We start from the raw sequence: 17,530 nt of genomic DNA, 5'->3' as shown, positions 1-17,530 counted from the left end.
TGGGCACAGATACAGAAACCTAGTGCCAGGGGTGGCCCGGAGGCAGTGCAGGAGTGTGGCAGGGTGAGCAGGTACCTGGACCCGAATGACAGAGGGTGGCCAGGTGCACAATGCCAACATTATAGCAAAATGTTCTTCATTTCTGGCAAAAGACATTGCCCCTCGAGGATCCATCTCCAGTAGGCTGGTTCCCCAATCTGCCTAAGGGAGGCTGTGGGTGGTTAGATCCAAGAGCCACAGGCTTATTTATGTGCAGTATTTCTGAAAATGTTTATGCATCCCTGCAAACATTTGCAAATGGTTCTATGTTCTTAGATCGACAGACTTTTTGCCAAATATTAGCAGCCGCAAAAACTCATCAACATTTTTATTCTATTTCGGGGGGTCCACCCCAAACCCACTTCCCTATTATCTAGTCCCTATTCCCCCCTTCCTACCCATTATTTCCCTTTACCCTCCCACTTATATCCTTTACACACCCCCACCTATACTTTTTGAATGTTTTTTTCAGCTGAAAATGTTCGGCAAAAAACTCTGCGCAACTAATCCTGGCGATGTAACAATGTCGTACCTTGGAAATGACAGAGTGGCCTGAGGGAAACATATGAGGGGCTCACCTTGGGCCCAGGGATGGGCCCTCGCCTAGGTTAACACATAGAATAAATGCAGGCATTTGGGGAATGTGTTATCAGGCACGGGTATCTTACTAAAGAAACGTGGATTTGCAGAATGTTAGAAATGGACAATCCATGCGTTGGTCCTTAAACGCCCATCTACCCCTTGCGCACACTTCCAGGAGCCCCGCCATCTCCAGGCATGAGACCAAGTTACCCTGGCACTTCCAGGAGCCCCGCCATCTCCAGGCATGAGAGCAAGTTACCCTGGCACTTCCAGGAGCCCCGCCATCTCCAGGCATGAGAGCAAGTTACCCTGGCACTTCCAGGAGCCCCGCCATCTCCAGGCATGAGACCAAGTTACCCTGGCACTTCCAGGAGCCCCGCCATCTCCAGGCATGAGACCAAGTTACCCTGCCACTTCTAGGAGCCCCGCCATCTCCAGGCATGAGACCAAGTTACCCTGGCACTTCCTGGAGCCCCGCCATCTCCAGGCATGAGACCAAGTTACCCTGGCACTTCCAGGAGCCCCACCATCTCCAGGCATGAGACCAAGTTACCACAGCACTTCCTGAAGCCCCGCCATCTCCAGGCATGAGACCAAGTTACCCTGGTACTTCTAGGAGCCCCGCCATCTCGAGACTAGAGACCAAGTTACCACAGCACTTCCTGAAGCCCCGCCATCTCCAGGCTAGATACAAAGTTACCCCGGCACTTCTAGGAGCCCCGCCATCTCCAGGCTAGAGTCCAAGTTATCCTTGCACTTCTAAGAACCCCGCCATCTCCAGGCATGAGACCAAGTTACCCTGGCACTTCCAGGAGCCCCGCCATCTCCAGGCATGAGACCAAGTTACCCTGGTACTTCTAGGAGCCCCGCCATCTCGAGACTAGAGACCAAGTTACCACAGCACTTCCTGAAGCCCCGCCATCTCCAGGCTAGATACCAAGTTACCCCGGCACTTCTAGGAGCCCCGCCATCTCCAGGCTAGAGTCCAAGTTATCCTTGCACTTCTAGGAACCCCGCCATCTCCAGGCATGAGACCAAGTTACCCTGGCACTTCCAGGAGCCCCGCCATCTCCAGGCATGAGACCAAGTTACCCAGGCACTTCCAGGAGCCCCGCCATCTCCAGGCATGAGAGCAAGTTACCACAGCACTTCTAGGAGTCCCGCCATCTCCAGGCATGAGACCAAGTTACCCTGGCACTTCCAGGAACCCCGCCATCTCCAGGCATGAGACCAAGTTACCCTGGCACTTCCTGAAGCCCCGCCATCTCGAGACTAGAGACCAAGTTACCACAGCACTTCTAGGAGTCCCGCCATCTCCAGGCATGAGACCAAGTTACCACAGCACTTCCAGGAGCCCCGCCATCTCCAAGCATGAGACCAAGTTACCCTGGCACTTCCAGGAGCCCCACCATCTCCAGGCATGAGACCAAGTTACCCTGGCACTTCCAGGAGCCCCGCCATCTCCAGGCATGAGACCAAGTTACCCTGGCACTTCCTGAAGCCCCGCCATCTCCAGGCATGAGACCAAGTTACCCTGGCACTTCCTGAAGCCCCGCCATCTCGAGACTAGAGACCAAGTTACCACAGCACTTCTAGGAGTCCCGCCATCTCCAGCCATGAGACCAAGTTACCCTGGCACTTCCTGAAGCCCCACCATCTTGAGACTAGAGACCAAGTTACCACAGCACTTCTAGGATTCCCGCCATCTCCAGGCATGAGACCAAGTTACCCTGGCACTTCCAGGAGCCCCGCCATCTCCAGGCATGAGACCAAGTTACCCTGGCACTTCCTGAAGACCCGCCATCTCCAGGCATGAGACCAAGTTACCCTGGCACTTCCAGGAGCCCCGCCATCTCCAGGCATGAGACCAAGTCATCCCAGCACTTCTAGGAGTCCCACCATCTCCAGGCTAGAGACCAAGTCATCCTGGCACTTTCAGGAACATCGCCATCTCCAGGCATGAGACCAAGTTACCCTGGCACTTCCTGAAGCCCCGCCATCTCCAGGCATGAGACCAAGTTACCCTGGCACTTCCAGGAGCCCCGCCATCTCCAGGCATGAGACCAAGTTACCCTGGCACTTCCAGGAGCCCCGCCATCTCCAGGCATGAGACCAAGTTACCCTGGCACTTCCTGAAGCCCCGCCATCTCCAGGCATGAGACCAAGTTACCCTGGCACTTCCAGGAGCCCCGACATCTCCAGGCATGAGACCAAGTTACCCTGGCACTTCCTGAAGCCCCACCATCTCCAGGCATGAGACCAGGTTACCCTGGCACTTCCAGGAGCCCCGCCATCTCCAGGCATGAGACCAAGTTACCCTGGCACTTCCAGGAGCCCCGCCATCTCCAGGCATGAGACCAAGTTACCCTGGCACTTCCAGGAGCCCCACCATCTCCAGGCATGAGACCAAGTTACCCTGGCACTTCCTGAAGCCCCGCCATCTCGAGACTAGAGACCAAGTTACCACAGCACTTCTAGGAGCCCCGCCATCTCCAGGCATGAGACCAAGTTACCCTGGCACTTCCTGAAGCCCCGCCATCTCGAGACTAGAGACCAAGTTACCACAGCACTTCTAGGAGTCCCGCCATCTCCAGGCATGAGACCAAGTTACCCTGGCACTTCTAGGAGTCCCGCCATCTCCAGGCATGAGACCAAGTTACCCTGGCACTTCTAGGAGCCCCGCCATCTCAAGACTAGAGACAAAGTTACCACAGCACTTCTAGGAGTCCCGCCATCTCCAGGCATGAGACCAAGTTACCCTGGCACTTCTAGGAGTCCCGCCATCTCCAGGCATGAGACCAAGTTACCCTGGCACTTCCAGGAGCCCCGCCATCTCCAGGCATGAGAGCAAGTTACCACAGCACTTCCAGGAGACCCGCCATCTCCAGGCATGAGACCAAGTTACCCTGGCACTTCTAGGAGCCCCGCCATCTCGAGACTAGAGACAAAGTTACCACAGCACTTCTAGGAGTCCCGCCATATCCAGGCATGAGACCAAGTTACCACAGCACTTCTAGGAGTCCCGCCATCTCCAGGCATGAGTCCAAGTTACCCTGGCACTTCTAGGAGCCCCGCCATCTCGAGACTAGAGACAAAGTTACCACAGCACTTCTAGGAGTCCCGCCATCTCCAGGAATGAGACCAAGTTACCCTGGCACTTCTAGGAGCACCGCCATCTCGAGACTAGAGACAAAGTTACCACAGCACTTCCAGGAGCCCCGCCATCTCCAGACATGAGACCAAGTTACCCTGGCACTTCCTGAAGCACCGCCATCTCGAGACTAGAGACCAAGTTACCACAGCACTTCTAGGAGTCCCGCCATCTCCAGGCTAGAAACCAAGTTATCCTTGCACTTCTAGGAACATCGCCATCTCCAGGCTAGAGACCAAGTTATCCTTGCACTTCTAGGAACCCCGCCATCTCCAGGCTAGAGGCCAAGTCATCCCGGCACTTCTAGGAACCCCGCCATCTCCAGGCTAGAGACCAAGTTATCCTTGCACTTCTAGGAACCCCGCCATCTCCAGGCTAGGGACCAAGTCATCCCGGCACTTCTAGGAGTCCCACCATCTCCAGGCTAGAGACCAAGTCATCCTGGCACTTTCAGGAACATCGTCATCTCCAGGCTAGAGACCAAGTTACCCCGGCACTTCTAGGAGCCCCACCATCTCCAGGCTAGAGACCAAGTCATCCCAGCACTTCTAGGAGCCCCACTATCTCCAGGCTAGATACCAAGGTACCCCGGCACTTCTAGGACCCCCACCATCTCCAGGCTAGAGACCAAGTTATCCCGGCACTTCACGGAGTCCTGCCATCTCCAGGCTAGAGACCAAGTTATCCTTGCACTTCTAGGAACACCGCCATCTCCAGGCTAGGGACCAAGTCATCCCGGCACTTCTAGGAGTCCCACCATCTCCAGGCTAGAGACCAAGTCATCCTGGCACTTTCAGGAACATCACCATCTCCAGGCTAGAGATCAAGTTAGCCTGCCACTTCTAGGAGCCCCACCATCTCCAGGCTAGAGACCAAGTCATCCCAGCACTTCTAGGAGCCCCACTATCTCCAGGCTAGATACCAAGTTACCGCGGCACTTCTAGGAGCCCCACCATCTCCAGGCTAGAGACCAAGTTATCCTGGTACTTCTAGGAGCCCCGCCATCTCCAGGCTAGAGACCAAGTTAACCTGGCACTTCTAGGAGCCCCACCATCTCCAGGCTAGAGACCAAGTTACCCTGGCACTTCTAGGAGCCCCACCATCTCCAGGCTAGAGACCAAGTTAGCCTAGCAATTCTAGGAGCCCCGCCATCTCCAGGCTAGAGACCAAGTTATCCTTGCACTTATAGGAACCCCGCCATCTCCAGGCTAGAGACCAAGTTATCCTTGCACTTCTAGGAACCCCGCCATCTCCAGGCTAGGGATCAAGTCATCCCGGCACTTCTAGGAGCCGCACTATCTCCAGGTTAGCGAGCAAGTTATCTTGGCACTTCTATGATCCCCGCGATCTCCAGGCTAGAGATGAAGTTACCCCAGCACTTCTAGGAGCCCCGCCATCTCCAGTCTAGAGATAAAGTTACCCCAGAACTTCTAGGAGCACTGCCATCTCCCAGCTAGATACAAGGTTAGCCTGCAAGGAGAAAACAAGTAAACAGACAAGCTTGTGCCATGCATGCCTCAGCCAGCTGGAACAATATTCCGGTTTCCATTAGAACAGCTCAGTCACTCCTTCAGTTCACGAAAGGGCTGTAGACTTTGTGGTGTCTCTTAAATATGCCCTAAACAGCAAATACCCGGAGACCCATCCCCTGGCCTACACTACAGCCCGTCGCTACAGCATTTATGGACGCCCTTTTGTAAGCCTTCATTTATCATGCTAGAGTGCTCCGTTCCTAGCCACTGAGGTTTGAGCTGAATACATTCACAGACATACAGCACATCTATTCCTGGAAACATGATTTAATTCAGCTGGGCATTACTTTTTGCTCCAAACTCTCTTCATTACTACACAATAAGCCTTCACTTTACAGAGTGTACCTAAGACCTTTGTGCAGCTATAGAGCCTTGAACCCCCTGATGGCTGTGCTACACACTTCTGCCACCACCATGTGCATTTTGAAGTATTTTCACAAAAAGTAGAGCCAATTCATGGCGAGCTTTCTGGCCGGAGGGACACAGTAGGGGGACAGGACCCTATAACCCCAGGGTTTATGCAAACATCTTGTGCCCATTCCTGTCTTTAGAAAACTGCAGATCCGAGCAGTAATTTGCGGATTCCCGGAAACTCTGACCAGTCTTCCGGAAGAGGGATCCCGGATTCCTGGTAGCCTAAGCTCTGGCCCGGGGCGAAGGGAGCTTTGTTCTGGCAGGTCGCTCCACAGGCTGGGAAGCCTGAAAGCCGTAGGCCCCGGCAGTCCTTAAACAAATACATCAGGCTTTGGACTGCCCCTTCACAGGGTAGGCGAGGGAGCGGAGAGTTAACCCCAAAGGAAGAACATGGGGGGATATCCAAGGACTGCTCTCCTCAAGTACTAATCCAGTTGTCCCTTCCGTCGCCATGCCTGCTGTCAGAGTCGGGGTCCCTGCCGAGCCTTTGTGGTCAGCCAGGGCCTTCTTAATCCTCCGCGCGAAGGCTTCCTTTAATGTCAAAGAGACAACCATTTTTATTTTTCAGGGCAGGTCGAGCCTAAATTTGAGTTCCAAATGGGACTTTTTTTTATAGTTATCATTTTTCTTCGATACTGTGCTTTGCCTGTTGATGTTTCCCATTTAAGTATCTGTAATGGTTGGAGTTCTTTTACCAATAAGATATGTGGAGTTCTCCGGAAAGATCAACGAGTTGACAACGCTCAAGTTGGAGGAAGACATCCAACTCCTGCCAGGTGAAATCTTAAAGACAGCAAAAAAAAAGCAGCCGAATACCCGGAAGCCGGAAACACCATCAGCAACTTGTGGCGAAACATATGACGAATTGCACGGTGCAGTATCTACAAGCTTTGGAAGTGCTTGTGTCTCCAATATTCCCACCAATAAAGTATTATTGAATGCACTTGCATTTCACATTTAGCTGGTGAGAGCTTGACTTCCGGTGCTTGGATGTCAATTTCCGATGTCAGGTTTCCAGAGTGATGTTACAGGCTGACATCAAGTACCAGGAGTGATGTCAACTTCGGGGAGCCTTGTCACAGTCTGCTACCAAACGCCTGGAAAGAGGTTACACTTTGACCTCAAGTACCTGGAGTAATACCTGATTTCACACTCTGCCGTAGGGTAATAGAGTGTTGCAATAAGATCACAGGAGTGTTGTCACACTCGACATCCTGGACAAGGAGTGACGTCAAAGTCTGATTTAGTGGTGTACTAGGAATGACGGTGCAGTCCGATATCAAGTACTAGGTGCATGTTGCTAGGTCTGGAAAAGATCCGGCGCTAAACCAATGACTGGACTGTCGGGACTCTGGGCTAGCTAGCCTTTTGAGCTTCTATCGGGGCCTACAGCCAACATACCCGGGGCTATAGACCCCCCCCCCCGAAACCACCCCTAGGAACGCTTCTGCTTAGCAATGAGATGTCACACCATGAACAAAGCATGTAAAATGACTTCATAAACAAAGCAGGTAATATCACTCAGGGAGCCGAGAGTGATAGGACTTAAGGGATCTGGCCGGTGACATTTCTTCAACAAACATGGCTGTGGTATTACTCTATAAACCTGACATCGATCCAGGAAGCTAGCATGTGAAATTACTCGAGGAGGCTTCAACGCGACATGACTGCAAGAGCTTGACACTTGATGCCCGAGGGTAGGATGGACAGTTACTTCAATTGAATTGAGTGTGAATTCTTACAGAGAACAGAATCAGCTTCGCTTTACCTGCTTGAAGAACATCCTCTCTCTATATACCGGAAACCTCAGCCTAGTGGCCCAGCTAATGCCACATCTACAAGGGCCTGTTCTTCAGCCTCTTACGATTACAAAAGACGCTACTGATGTCATGGATCTCGGAATAACGCAAAGTTCAAGTAATGGGACCATGCAGGAGCCTCCTCTTGCCCCCACATTCTGTTGCCCCAATGGGACCCACCAACCACAGGGCACATCAAGGTAATTGGCACTGGCGAACCAGAGTGCTCTCTAAGGTTCAGACCGTGGACCTCATTATGAGGTTGCCGGTATCTTGGTGGAAAATCAGCCAGGATACCAGCAAACTGTATTACTGTTACCAGCACTCGGTCCGGCTATATTACTGCCGAGTTACGAGTGGCGGTAAGGGTAGTTACTCCACATTCCATGGAATTCCAATGAAGACCTCATTGTACTTTTCCGGTGCAGTAACGTGCACGTAAATGGAATTACCAGCACGTTTTTACCCCACCGGCAAACTCCTAAAGAGGTCTTCCCCAGAACCCAGAGCTCCAGGAAGCCTTGAGAGATATGAAAGCAACCCTAAGGCCCAGAACCGAATGGCTGCTGATCCCTTTTTCAAGACTTCACGTTTATTTACCGATCATGCTGGTAGAGCTTGATAGGGAGGGAAGGATCAGTCCAGCCGCAAGGTGATGCACAGCTGAGCCACAGCGAATAGATATAGTCCAGTGACAGAGCAATTAGACCTCGAGAGCAGTCATGTGGTCAAGAAGACCACTGAAATGACTGACGATGTGATGTTGATGTGATGAGCCGTGGTGTGCTGCATCTCGAACATGTGTTACCTTTTGTGTTTCCAGTATGGCTAAGTGCTGCATTCTCTGGCCTGGAGACATCTCCCTCTACCTCTGGACACACTGGGATCCCCAGTCCCTAACTCAGTTTTCAAGACAATGTGGCATAGCCCAGCTGGTCCGTGCAGCCTTTAATGATATCATAGGTTATTTATAACACGCTTAATACCCAGAGGTTTCTAAGCGCGGACCCGTGGATCGAACCTGTGTTGCTCCATGTTGTCTTGCTTCCAAAGCGAGCACATTGCAGCTGAGCTTGCCTCCCGAGACAATGTAGACAAACTGAAGCTGGGAATGTGTCCAGAACCCCCTGTTGCTCCTTGGAGACATAGGAAGAGCTTAACCTCAGCATATATATATGCTGTCTGGCTTTTCAGGCCTCAACAGATCACAAAGGGGAGGCCCACATGTAGCAAATGAACACAATGAAGAGGCAGAAAACGTCAGGGTCCTCGCCCACCACGGTGGAGAAACACAAGGGGCATACTCTAAAGGTCTTATTAGCCCCAAATGCCCCCAACATATTAACACCTCCTGTCACTAACTCACCACAGTGTGCCGACAGTGAATAAGTATAGAGTGGGTGAAGGTACGGGAAGGACCCCAAAGGCACACTAGGGCCAGACTGCATACCCGCCGCTGTGCACGGTGAAGAGGAGATCCAGTGACTGTCACCTGGCCTGCCTCCACTTTAGGGCTACGCTGAATGTCTCACTGGAGAAGGTCAACGGTCTCTTTTTTCTCTGGGATTACCTCGTGTTGAGATATTGGCCCTCATTAAGACTTAGCCGGTCTGGAAACAATGGTGGCACTAGGATCACCGCCACTGTTGTTTCCAGACCGGCAAAGTACAAGTCTGCGGCCGTCTGGCGTTACACCCACCAGGTCTGACTTGGCGGGCGTAACGCCACTGGGCCGCAGACAGTCGCGGAAACACCGGCACCATTACCACATGGTGCCTGTGTTTCCGTGGTCCCCATTCCCAATAGGGAGTAACAGAATTGCTGGCTCTGGAATTACCAGACCACCGGGGCTGTAATGCACTGGTAATTCCCCACAGGTTTGGCGGCAGCCTGCCGGTTTTACCAGCACAGCTACCTCCGGACTCGTAATGAGCCCAATTGTCTACTTCTCTATTGTTTTAGCTACACACGTTTTGGGAGAATGCCCATCAGTCCTGCATTGGCAGGTTTTGGACGGCCTGCACAGTTGGTGGTTACTAATATGTTCTTGAACAATAGAGGGCCTCATCAGGAAGGATTTATTTCTGAAGCAAGCCATGCTGAACCAGAGTCCTCACCTTGTTTCACTACACTGACATGTGACCTTATTCTTGGCCCACAGCACGTAAGTGAACTGCAGAAGCATGATGTGATATGCCGCCAGTGTTATTTCCTCAAAGTGCTGAGGGCTGTGTGACCAATCCAGGGGGCACTAGGGAGGAGATCCTGCTACGCTTAACATGCCGTAGGGGACAGAGTAAACAGGAATCCTGTGGTGGTGACTACCCTTGGGGACAGGGAAACTCCAGAGAAAGACTTAAGTCACCATCCCTTTCCCCTGAGACTAATCTTTTTGTGGACATGCAGGAGCTGGCTGTTGTAATAATCATATACACCCTTTTGACATGGTTGGCCTGGCTTCTGACCCAAACTTCATTTCACCCTCTTTAGGGAAGGCAGCTACCACAACTGAACACACCAGCCCACACCAGTACTGCAATTCGGCCTAGGATCCACATCCTGTGTATTCCCATAACAACCTCCAAAAGGGGCCACAAAGTAGATAGTCAAGCTCAGTAACAGGTGTAGAATTGAAGGCCTGAAGAAGTCCCCTTTTGCAACTATATCTGTATTGATCCTGACACAGACTGTGTCATTGCCCAGACCCAGACCCACTCAATGTTAGGATGTCATCTCTAACATTCCTTTCTGAACCTCATGAACTGGTCTCCTAGCACATGACCCAGTGGACTACACCGCGGATCATCGCGTCATTATTACTGGCAGCATTTGCATCGTATTCAGAAAGCGCTAGAATCCGGAGGAGCCTTGTGGCTGGACGCCATTGCCTCGGAGTCTAAGACATATGTGACCATGCCTCACTTTCCTCTTGCATGGCACAGCCATTGATTGTGTTGTGTACTGCAGCATGAGGCCAAGGTGGGGGAAGTCAGATGGGATATGGAGCCTTTGCAACAGCTTCCCATTAGGGCTCAAAAGGCCACGCATTTATAGTGTTTGAATATTGGGTTGGTAAGCTCTGTTTCCTTTTCAGGAAGTCCTGCCCTATAAGGTTCAAAGTCAAAGTCATCAGAGTTTGTGTGTGTGTGTGTGTGTGTGTGTGGTTCACATTTCGATCCCCCCTCGACTGCTTGAGTTGTGTTATTAACTCACTTTAAGTGGACAAATTGGAATGTGGGTGGAATGTATAACACACCATCGGTCTGACACAGCTCTAACAATTGTGTTTGCTTTCACAGACTCCCATTCCACTGGCTACAAGGACCCTATGATCTTGGTGGGCCCTGAGAACCTGACACGAACTGTTCACCAAACTGCCATCCTGGAGTGCATGGCGACCGGCAATCCGAGGCCCATTGTGTCCTGGAGCCGTCTCGGTGAGTAGGTGAAGGGTGGCTCTGTGTCACGTGTTGTCGTGGGTTGGCTTCCTTGGGTATACATGCTGGCTTCGTAAGTTTCTGCTGATGTGCTTCCTTGGGTATCGCATGCTCACATGGTTGGCTGCTGTGGGTTGGTTTCTTAAGGTGCTGTGTTTTGGCTTTGGGAATTGCTGTAGGTGCACGTCCTTAGATATTAGGTGCTCTCTGTGTTGGCTTTTGTGGGTGGGTTTAATGAGACACTAAGTGTTGGCTTTGGGAATTGCTGTAGGTAGACTTCCTTAGATATTGGAGACTCCCTGTGTTGGCTGCTGTGGGTGGGTTTAATGAGACACTGCGTGTTGGCTTTGGGAATTGCTGTAGGTAGACTTCCTTAGATATTGGAGACTCCCTGTGTTGGCTGCTCTGGGTGGGTTTAATGAGACACTGCGTGTTGGCTTTGGGAATTGCTGTAGGTATACTTCCTTAGATATTGGAGACTCCCTGTGTTGGCTGCTGTGGGTGGGTTTAATGAGACACTGCGTGTTGGCTTTGGGAATTGCTGTAGGTAGACTTCCTTAGATATTGGAGACTTCCTGTGTTGGCTGCTGTGGGTGGGTTTAATGAGACACTGCGTGTTGGCTTTGGGAATTGCTGTAGGTAGACTTCCTTAGATATTGGAGACTCCCTGTGTTGGCTGCTCTGGGTGGGTTCCTTGAGGCACTACATGTTGACTTGGGAATTTCTATAAGTGCACTGCCTTAGACATTGGATGCTCCTGTCGGTTGCTGCTGGTGGTATTCCTCAGCTTCGGCGTGCTCGAGTTTTTGGTTGCTGCCAATTGGCTTCCTTAAATGGTGTTAACATTTCCTCCACACAAAATGGGTGGGAAAAAGAGTTTTGGTGACGCAACTCGAGATTTAGAGGACTGGTAAAATATCTGGTATTCTAAAATACTCGGTGTTTGACCAGCAACCATAAACTCATAATTATAAGCATAATGGAAATGGTAAAATACATGTGGTAACTTAAATACCACAGGTTCTTACCATTATCACCACACTCATAATGAGGCACATGGATTATGATTTGGGTTCATGTGAGATATTTACTGCATGGGGTATAAAGAAAGTAGTCGCTGGAATAAATATGGGTTATTTACCACATTCAGCACTTGCTATACGCCACATTCAATAAATATCCTGTGTGATTCCAACTCATAGTTAGGTGGAGGAAATTCAAATACCACATCTTGTTACTGTTACCACCACACTCATAATGAAACCCTTAGTGGTTATGTTGTGTTAGCCAATATGGAACTAGCAGCTCTGGGATCTGGTGTGAGGTTCTCCACCTCACCGCACTGAGGACATGTTCAATGTAAGCTCCATGTAATGTCCGCTGTGAAGCCCAACTCATTCTGCACCCTGGCACCCGCCCGGGCTCTCCGCAGCCATTCCGATCCCTCGCCATCATAGTTGGGGGCAGATGGAGAAATGGCTGCATGCATCTGGTGAGTCCTCATGGAAAGCGGTGCATTCTCGAGGGTGACCGCATGCATCATGCGGTGAGCGCCCATAGTCTACAATGCTAGCAGCTTGCGCACCACGCGACGCTGGCCCCACCTCAACTCCTGATCGCATGGAGAGCCCTGTGTGGGGCTAATTGTGTCATCACAAGTGGGGATCCTCGTGTAGTGTTGCTGCAGGTTGCAGGAATGCGCATGCGCTCCCGTTAGCAACCCGTGTGGTTTACAGAGAGGCATATCTACGGGCACAGCCATTTTGAGTGCATCTTTACCGTATATGCACCTTCCTGAATGAGGGTGAGATCGAGATTCTGTTCCAGAAAACGAGCAGTCCTGACCAGTGATGGAAATGGAAAAAGCTTACTGGGGGAATCCTGTCATCCTTGGAGGGGGAGACTGCGGAGAGAAGGGGTGGGCCGAGAGCCTTGGCCCCAGGCCAGCTCATGTAATTTAATGTCTAATAGGACATCCGCCTACACCTTACTGACCCACACGGCTTCCAGTCTTGCGACATGCAAAAAAAGAAACAGACACCATTTGAGGGCTTCAATAAACATCTTTATTGATCGTGTCGCTCATTCGTACTGCCCCTCCTCTTGCTCTTCCCCATGTGATCCTGGCTGCCCCTTACCCACCTGACAGGGGTACCGGCTTCACATGACATTACAACACCCCCCCCTCCTTTCAAAACAAAACGTTATTTCTCAGTTCATCTCGTCTATAAGTCTCTGAGGCCGGTTCTCTCTCCCTCACAGGTGAGCTGATTTTCTCTTCACTGGAGTCCTCGCCATCTCCTTCATAGGGAACATTCCACTACTGCGGATCAGCGTCCTTTGTGGAAGACCTTGTCATGATGATCCCAGGCATCCTCCTGAAATGCGAGGAATTTCGGGTCACCTCTCTCCTCTACCCTTCAGGGGTCATCTCTCCTTCTCCTCTCACATCTTAGACACCTCCAAAAAAGTCCCACTACCAACTGCACCTCCTGAAGGGTATTCTGCCTTTTCCCCCTTTCCCCCAGAGACTCACCACTTCGCAAGCCCTGGTTCTCTATAGGCTGGACTATTGCAACAGTCTCTTTCTCAATCTTCCTACCTCTACTCTCTGTCCTCTACAACTCATCCCGAACAGAACTGCAACACTTATCCTTGGCCTCAAGCCCAGGGACCGCATCTCTCCATCGCTGAAATCCCTCCACTGACTCCCCGTGGCTGCAAGGATAAAGTTCAAGACCCTCTGCATAATCCATAAGGCTTTCTGGGGCCGGGGCCTGCACTATCTACAATGCTCTCTTCCTAAATACTCTCCCTCTAGAGTCCTCCACTCGTCATCCTCCAACTCTCTGCGGTTGATCCACTTTCACAAACAGAGATTTGGGGGTAGATTTTTTATCCTCTCCAGGTGCCTCCCTCTGGAACAGCCTCCCTGCCTCTCTCCATCTTGAGCCAGAGCACCTTAAGTTCTGTAAAGTCCTCAAGACCTTCCTCTTCTGTTCCTCCTTCTCTCTCCCTCTCCCCCGCTAACCTCTGTTCTTTTTCTCTCCACCCTCCTTCTCCCCCCTAACTGTGTTCAGTTTTGCTGACTGGTTGCCTGGTTCACCTCCAGAGCCTTACAGGTACCAGGCTCCCCCGCCAGTCTTTTGCACTTGCCTCTGGGCCACTGCACTATGTTCAGCATTACTGCACTTTCAGATCACGCTCCATGAGCGGGGCAACCTCTCTGCACTTAACCCAGGGCCCTGCTGGACTGGACTCATTAGTTCCCCCCAGGCCCCCATTTTCTCGCACCTCCGTCTGTACGCATGCATGACCTAAATGTACCAGGACTAGTTAGTTGACTGTAACCTGTCGGTTACATGTAATTATAACAAATCCAAAATAACGAATACCATAATAGTGAATACCATAAAAGCGAATTCCAAAATAACAAATCCTGTATCGTTGTTTTGGGGGCGGGGGGGTTCCACCCCAAAACCCTCCAATTCTTTTTTTCTTAATACTTTCCCCCACCCTCAAAACCTATCTACCCCCTCCCAACCTATTTTTTGGTTTGTTTCCGGATTCAATATTTTGGATTTTGTTATTTTAGGTTCGTTATAATGGTATTAGTTATTTTGGGATTCATGATAATCACTGCACACCCTCCTGTCCTCCCGCCCCTTTTGGGTCCCATCTCCCCAGCTTGGTCGCTACTGTAACACTTCATGCACTTGCACCAGGTGAAATGCCGTCAGGCCGAGTATGCTAGTTTTTCTGTCAATCACTCGCAAACGTCAAGGCCTAAGACTGGTTACTGTATTTCCTTGTTCCCTTCCCGCCTTGAAGCGCTTTGAAGCACTCCACCTGTATATAAGCGCTGTGTAAATGAACAATAAAATGAGTACAAATAAATAAATCAGTGTCACGATGTTCCCTTAAATAGGTTACCTTGCACTCCAGTACTAGAGGAAGTGTGATGAGCCGGCACTCCTCACAGCCCCCAACTCCCCTTTTTCTTTTTTAAGCAACAACTGTAATTCAAAGTGACCTACTTGAGCAGAGCTGTGCCCGAGCAGTAATGAACTGCACATACTCCAAATATCATTTGCCGTTGGTGCAGCCTGACTGATGGGGCCGAGGGCTGACTCTGAGGTGACGTTGGGCGATATGGGGCTACTGGCTTCAGAAAAGCGAGCTCAAAGACTTCCCAGCAGTGGATGCATTTTGAGCAGGAAGTGGGTGGGAATGGCAGGCCATAGGGTTTAGCATGACCTTAGGTAGTCAACAGACTGCAAGCTCAAATGGGCACAAGTGTCCCATGCAGGCAGATGGGGCAACACGGCCCACCCATGTTCCTTGCATTTGATATAATCATTAAAACAATGTCCGAGAATCAGGAAGACTCTGCACCCTGCATTCCTGGGTCTCACTAAACATCGCGTATTTATTTCCACGTGGGGCATTCCATGAATATCTTGCCTCCAGCTTCCCTGGATGTGTTGAAAAGCTGTATTCCGAATCCCCAAACGGGTAGCGTGGGGGACTGGCTACATTATTCAAGGTCCTGACTCTGTCAAGAACTACTGTTGCACCAAGGAAGGAAATGGCAGCCATGTTATTGATTGACCTTGGAAGGTTGAAAGGTGGAGTCGGTCCTGCTTGCATTAGTGCCTATGACCGGAAGGGTTTGCACTGCACACAGTTGGGGTGTCTACAGCAGGCGTGTTAACAAAGTGAGCTAAGTTAATGTATAATATATTACACGCATGCACCTCTGCCTACACTCCTTGCCATTTTCCACTGTCATAGTCCGTGCATTTAGATTAAGGGTAAAAATGGGCTTGCAACCCAAACTATGTTTTAAAAGTGTTTGCCGGGGACCCACTGACTTTCGTGTAGTGGAGTCTGAAGGAGACGCAGGGCACACACAAGCATGCAGTCTGCACAGTGTCAGCCCCCTAGTGTTGCACGGGCAGTACAGCAGAGCTTACATGTTAACGTAGGTATCAGTTCCTGCTAGGGGGATTTGAAGAGGAGGAGGGAGTGTGCAAAGGAAGCAGGGTCGATCCTTTCAAGGCAAGGCAGTATACAATTAGTGTGGAGTCCTCACTTGTGTGATGTTTGACGGACTGTTCTGAGCACAGGCTCCAGTACAGACAGGGCCCAGCCCCAGGGTTGCTCTTGCAGCACAGCAGGGGCTGCCATGTCCAGGATGGGTGGCCACGCGACAGGTACTCACTGGCCTGGCGCACCACACAGCAAAAGGCTACTTACTGTCGGCTTCCAGCCAGGGTATGCAGGCCACAAAGTCTGATGGACGGTCCGGACGGTTGACCAATAAGTTAACAGGCTCAGGGCAGGGGGCTGAGCCAGGCTGCACAGTGCACTGCAGCATTCCTTGATAGACTCACACCATGGCCATCACGACGATTGGTCGAGACTCAAGGGGGCATGTATCTCATGGTGCTTCGCTCATGGACTGCCACGTGAAGTGCAAATGCGCAGGTGCCAGCCACGCCCATGCCACTCGTTACCCTGACCCGACCCCAACCTTCGCGGCGTGGCAGCGCAGCTTGGTCTACTGCTGCTGCAGCCAGCCTCAGCCTGCAGGCATCAGGGCCAGTGCTATCACAGGCAAAGCAGTTAGTATACAATTAGTGTGGAGGTGTAAAAGCAGCATTTTGCCTCTCTAACATTTCCACATATAGGCAAGCGCCTAACCTTGCCCAGCGATAGCACCAGCCCTGAGGCTCAGACTGGCCTATAGGGCAATAGGGAAATGTATGTACCAAAAATACAAAATGCTAGTGTGGGCCAGTCAAAATGGGCCTCTTTTCTAGCCCATGTGAGCCAGTTTAATGAGTTACTTCACTATGCAGCTAGTAGTTTTGACCATTGTTGCTGAATAAATATTCTTTAAATATCACAGTTTGCTTACATTTTAACACAAAACACCCGTTGGGTACTATTCAAACAGTCTGTGACTAAAGGAATGAATATCCATTAGCAACTGTGGCCCACTTTTTCATTGGTGCCCGAGACAGTTGTATGCTCCAGTCTACCCATGTGAGCCGCCGCTGCCCATTTCCTCCAATCTAATGCTCGGCTCTCACGCACCCCCTTGCAGGGCACACCCCACAGTTTGAAGACCTCTGAGTTAAGGGCTGCCTCTCACATGGGGCCAGCTGATACTTTGCAAGTTCGACTCTAGTGGCAGGGCTGTCTCAGCCTTTCATCCTTCCAAGCTCGTTGAGTGCCTCCAATTGAGTAGCAATCTTCTTTACATTGCAGCTGGGGGATATTTAAGCACATAAATCATCATGCTACCTCTTCCCTGCGCGCTGAGCGGATATAGCAGGGAAGGCTGTGCTGTGCATGGTTTGTGGGGGGGGGGGCAGGGGCAGTAAAGTGGAGCAGGTCTTGCGATTATCTGATGCTGTTCTACAGAAGTTGTCAGGGGGTCACCCAGCAGGATCGGACTTGCTGGAGATCCGGCTATTCAGGTGCTAAACTGTGCCACAATTGCAGCGGGCAATTAATGGGCAACTTACTGGAGACAGAAGCCAGTGGTTGGGGGCGCCGCCCCCGCCT

At 51.1% G+C, this 17,530-nt stretch overlaps 1 protein-coding gene across 1 annotated transcript in view; it reads left to right on the top strand.

The window, feature by feature from the left end:
• IGDCC3 (immunoglobulin superfamily DCC subclass member 3) overlaps positions 1–17,530 on the top strand; it is a 460,612-nt gene that overhangs the window by 291,327 nt on the left and 151,755 nt on the right. The window contains exon 5 of the mRNA XM_069625110.1: positions 10,817–10,954. Within this exon, the coding sequence (XP_069481211.1) occupies positions 10,817–10,954 (138 nt within the window). The remainder of the gene's footprint in view (positions 1–10,816; positions 10,955–17,530) is intronic.

Source organism: Ambystoma mexicanum, chromosome 11, assembly GCF_040938575.1.
Source record: "Ambystoma mexicanum isolate Mex_15411 chromosome 11, UKY_AmexF1_1, whole genome shotgun sequence".
NCBI lineage: Eukaryota > Metazoa > Chordata > Amphibia > Caudata > Ambystomatidae > Ambystoma > Ambystoma mexicanum.
The sequence above is the reverse complement of the archived record's forward strand: the minus strand, read 5'-3'. Positions and strand labels throughout refer to the sequence as shown.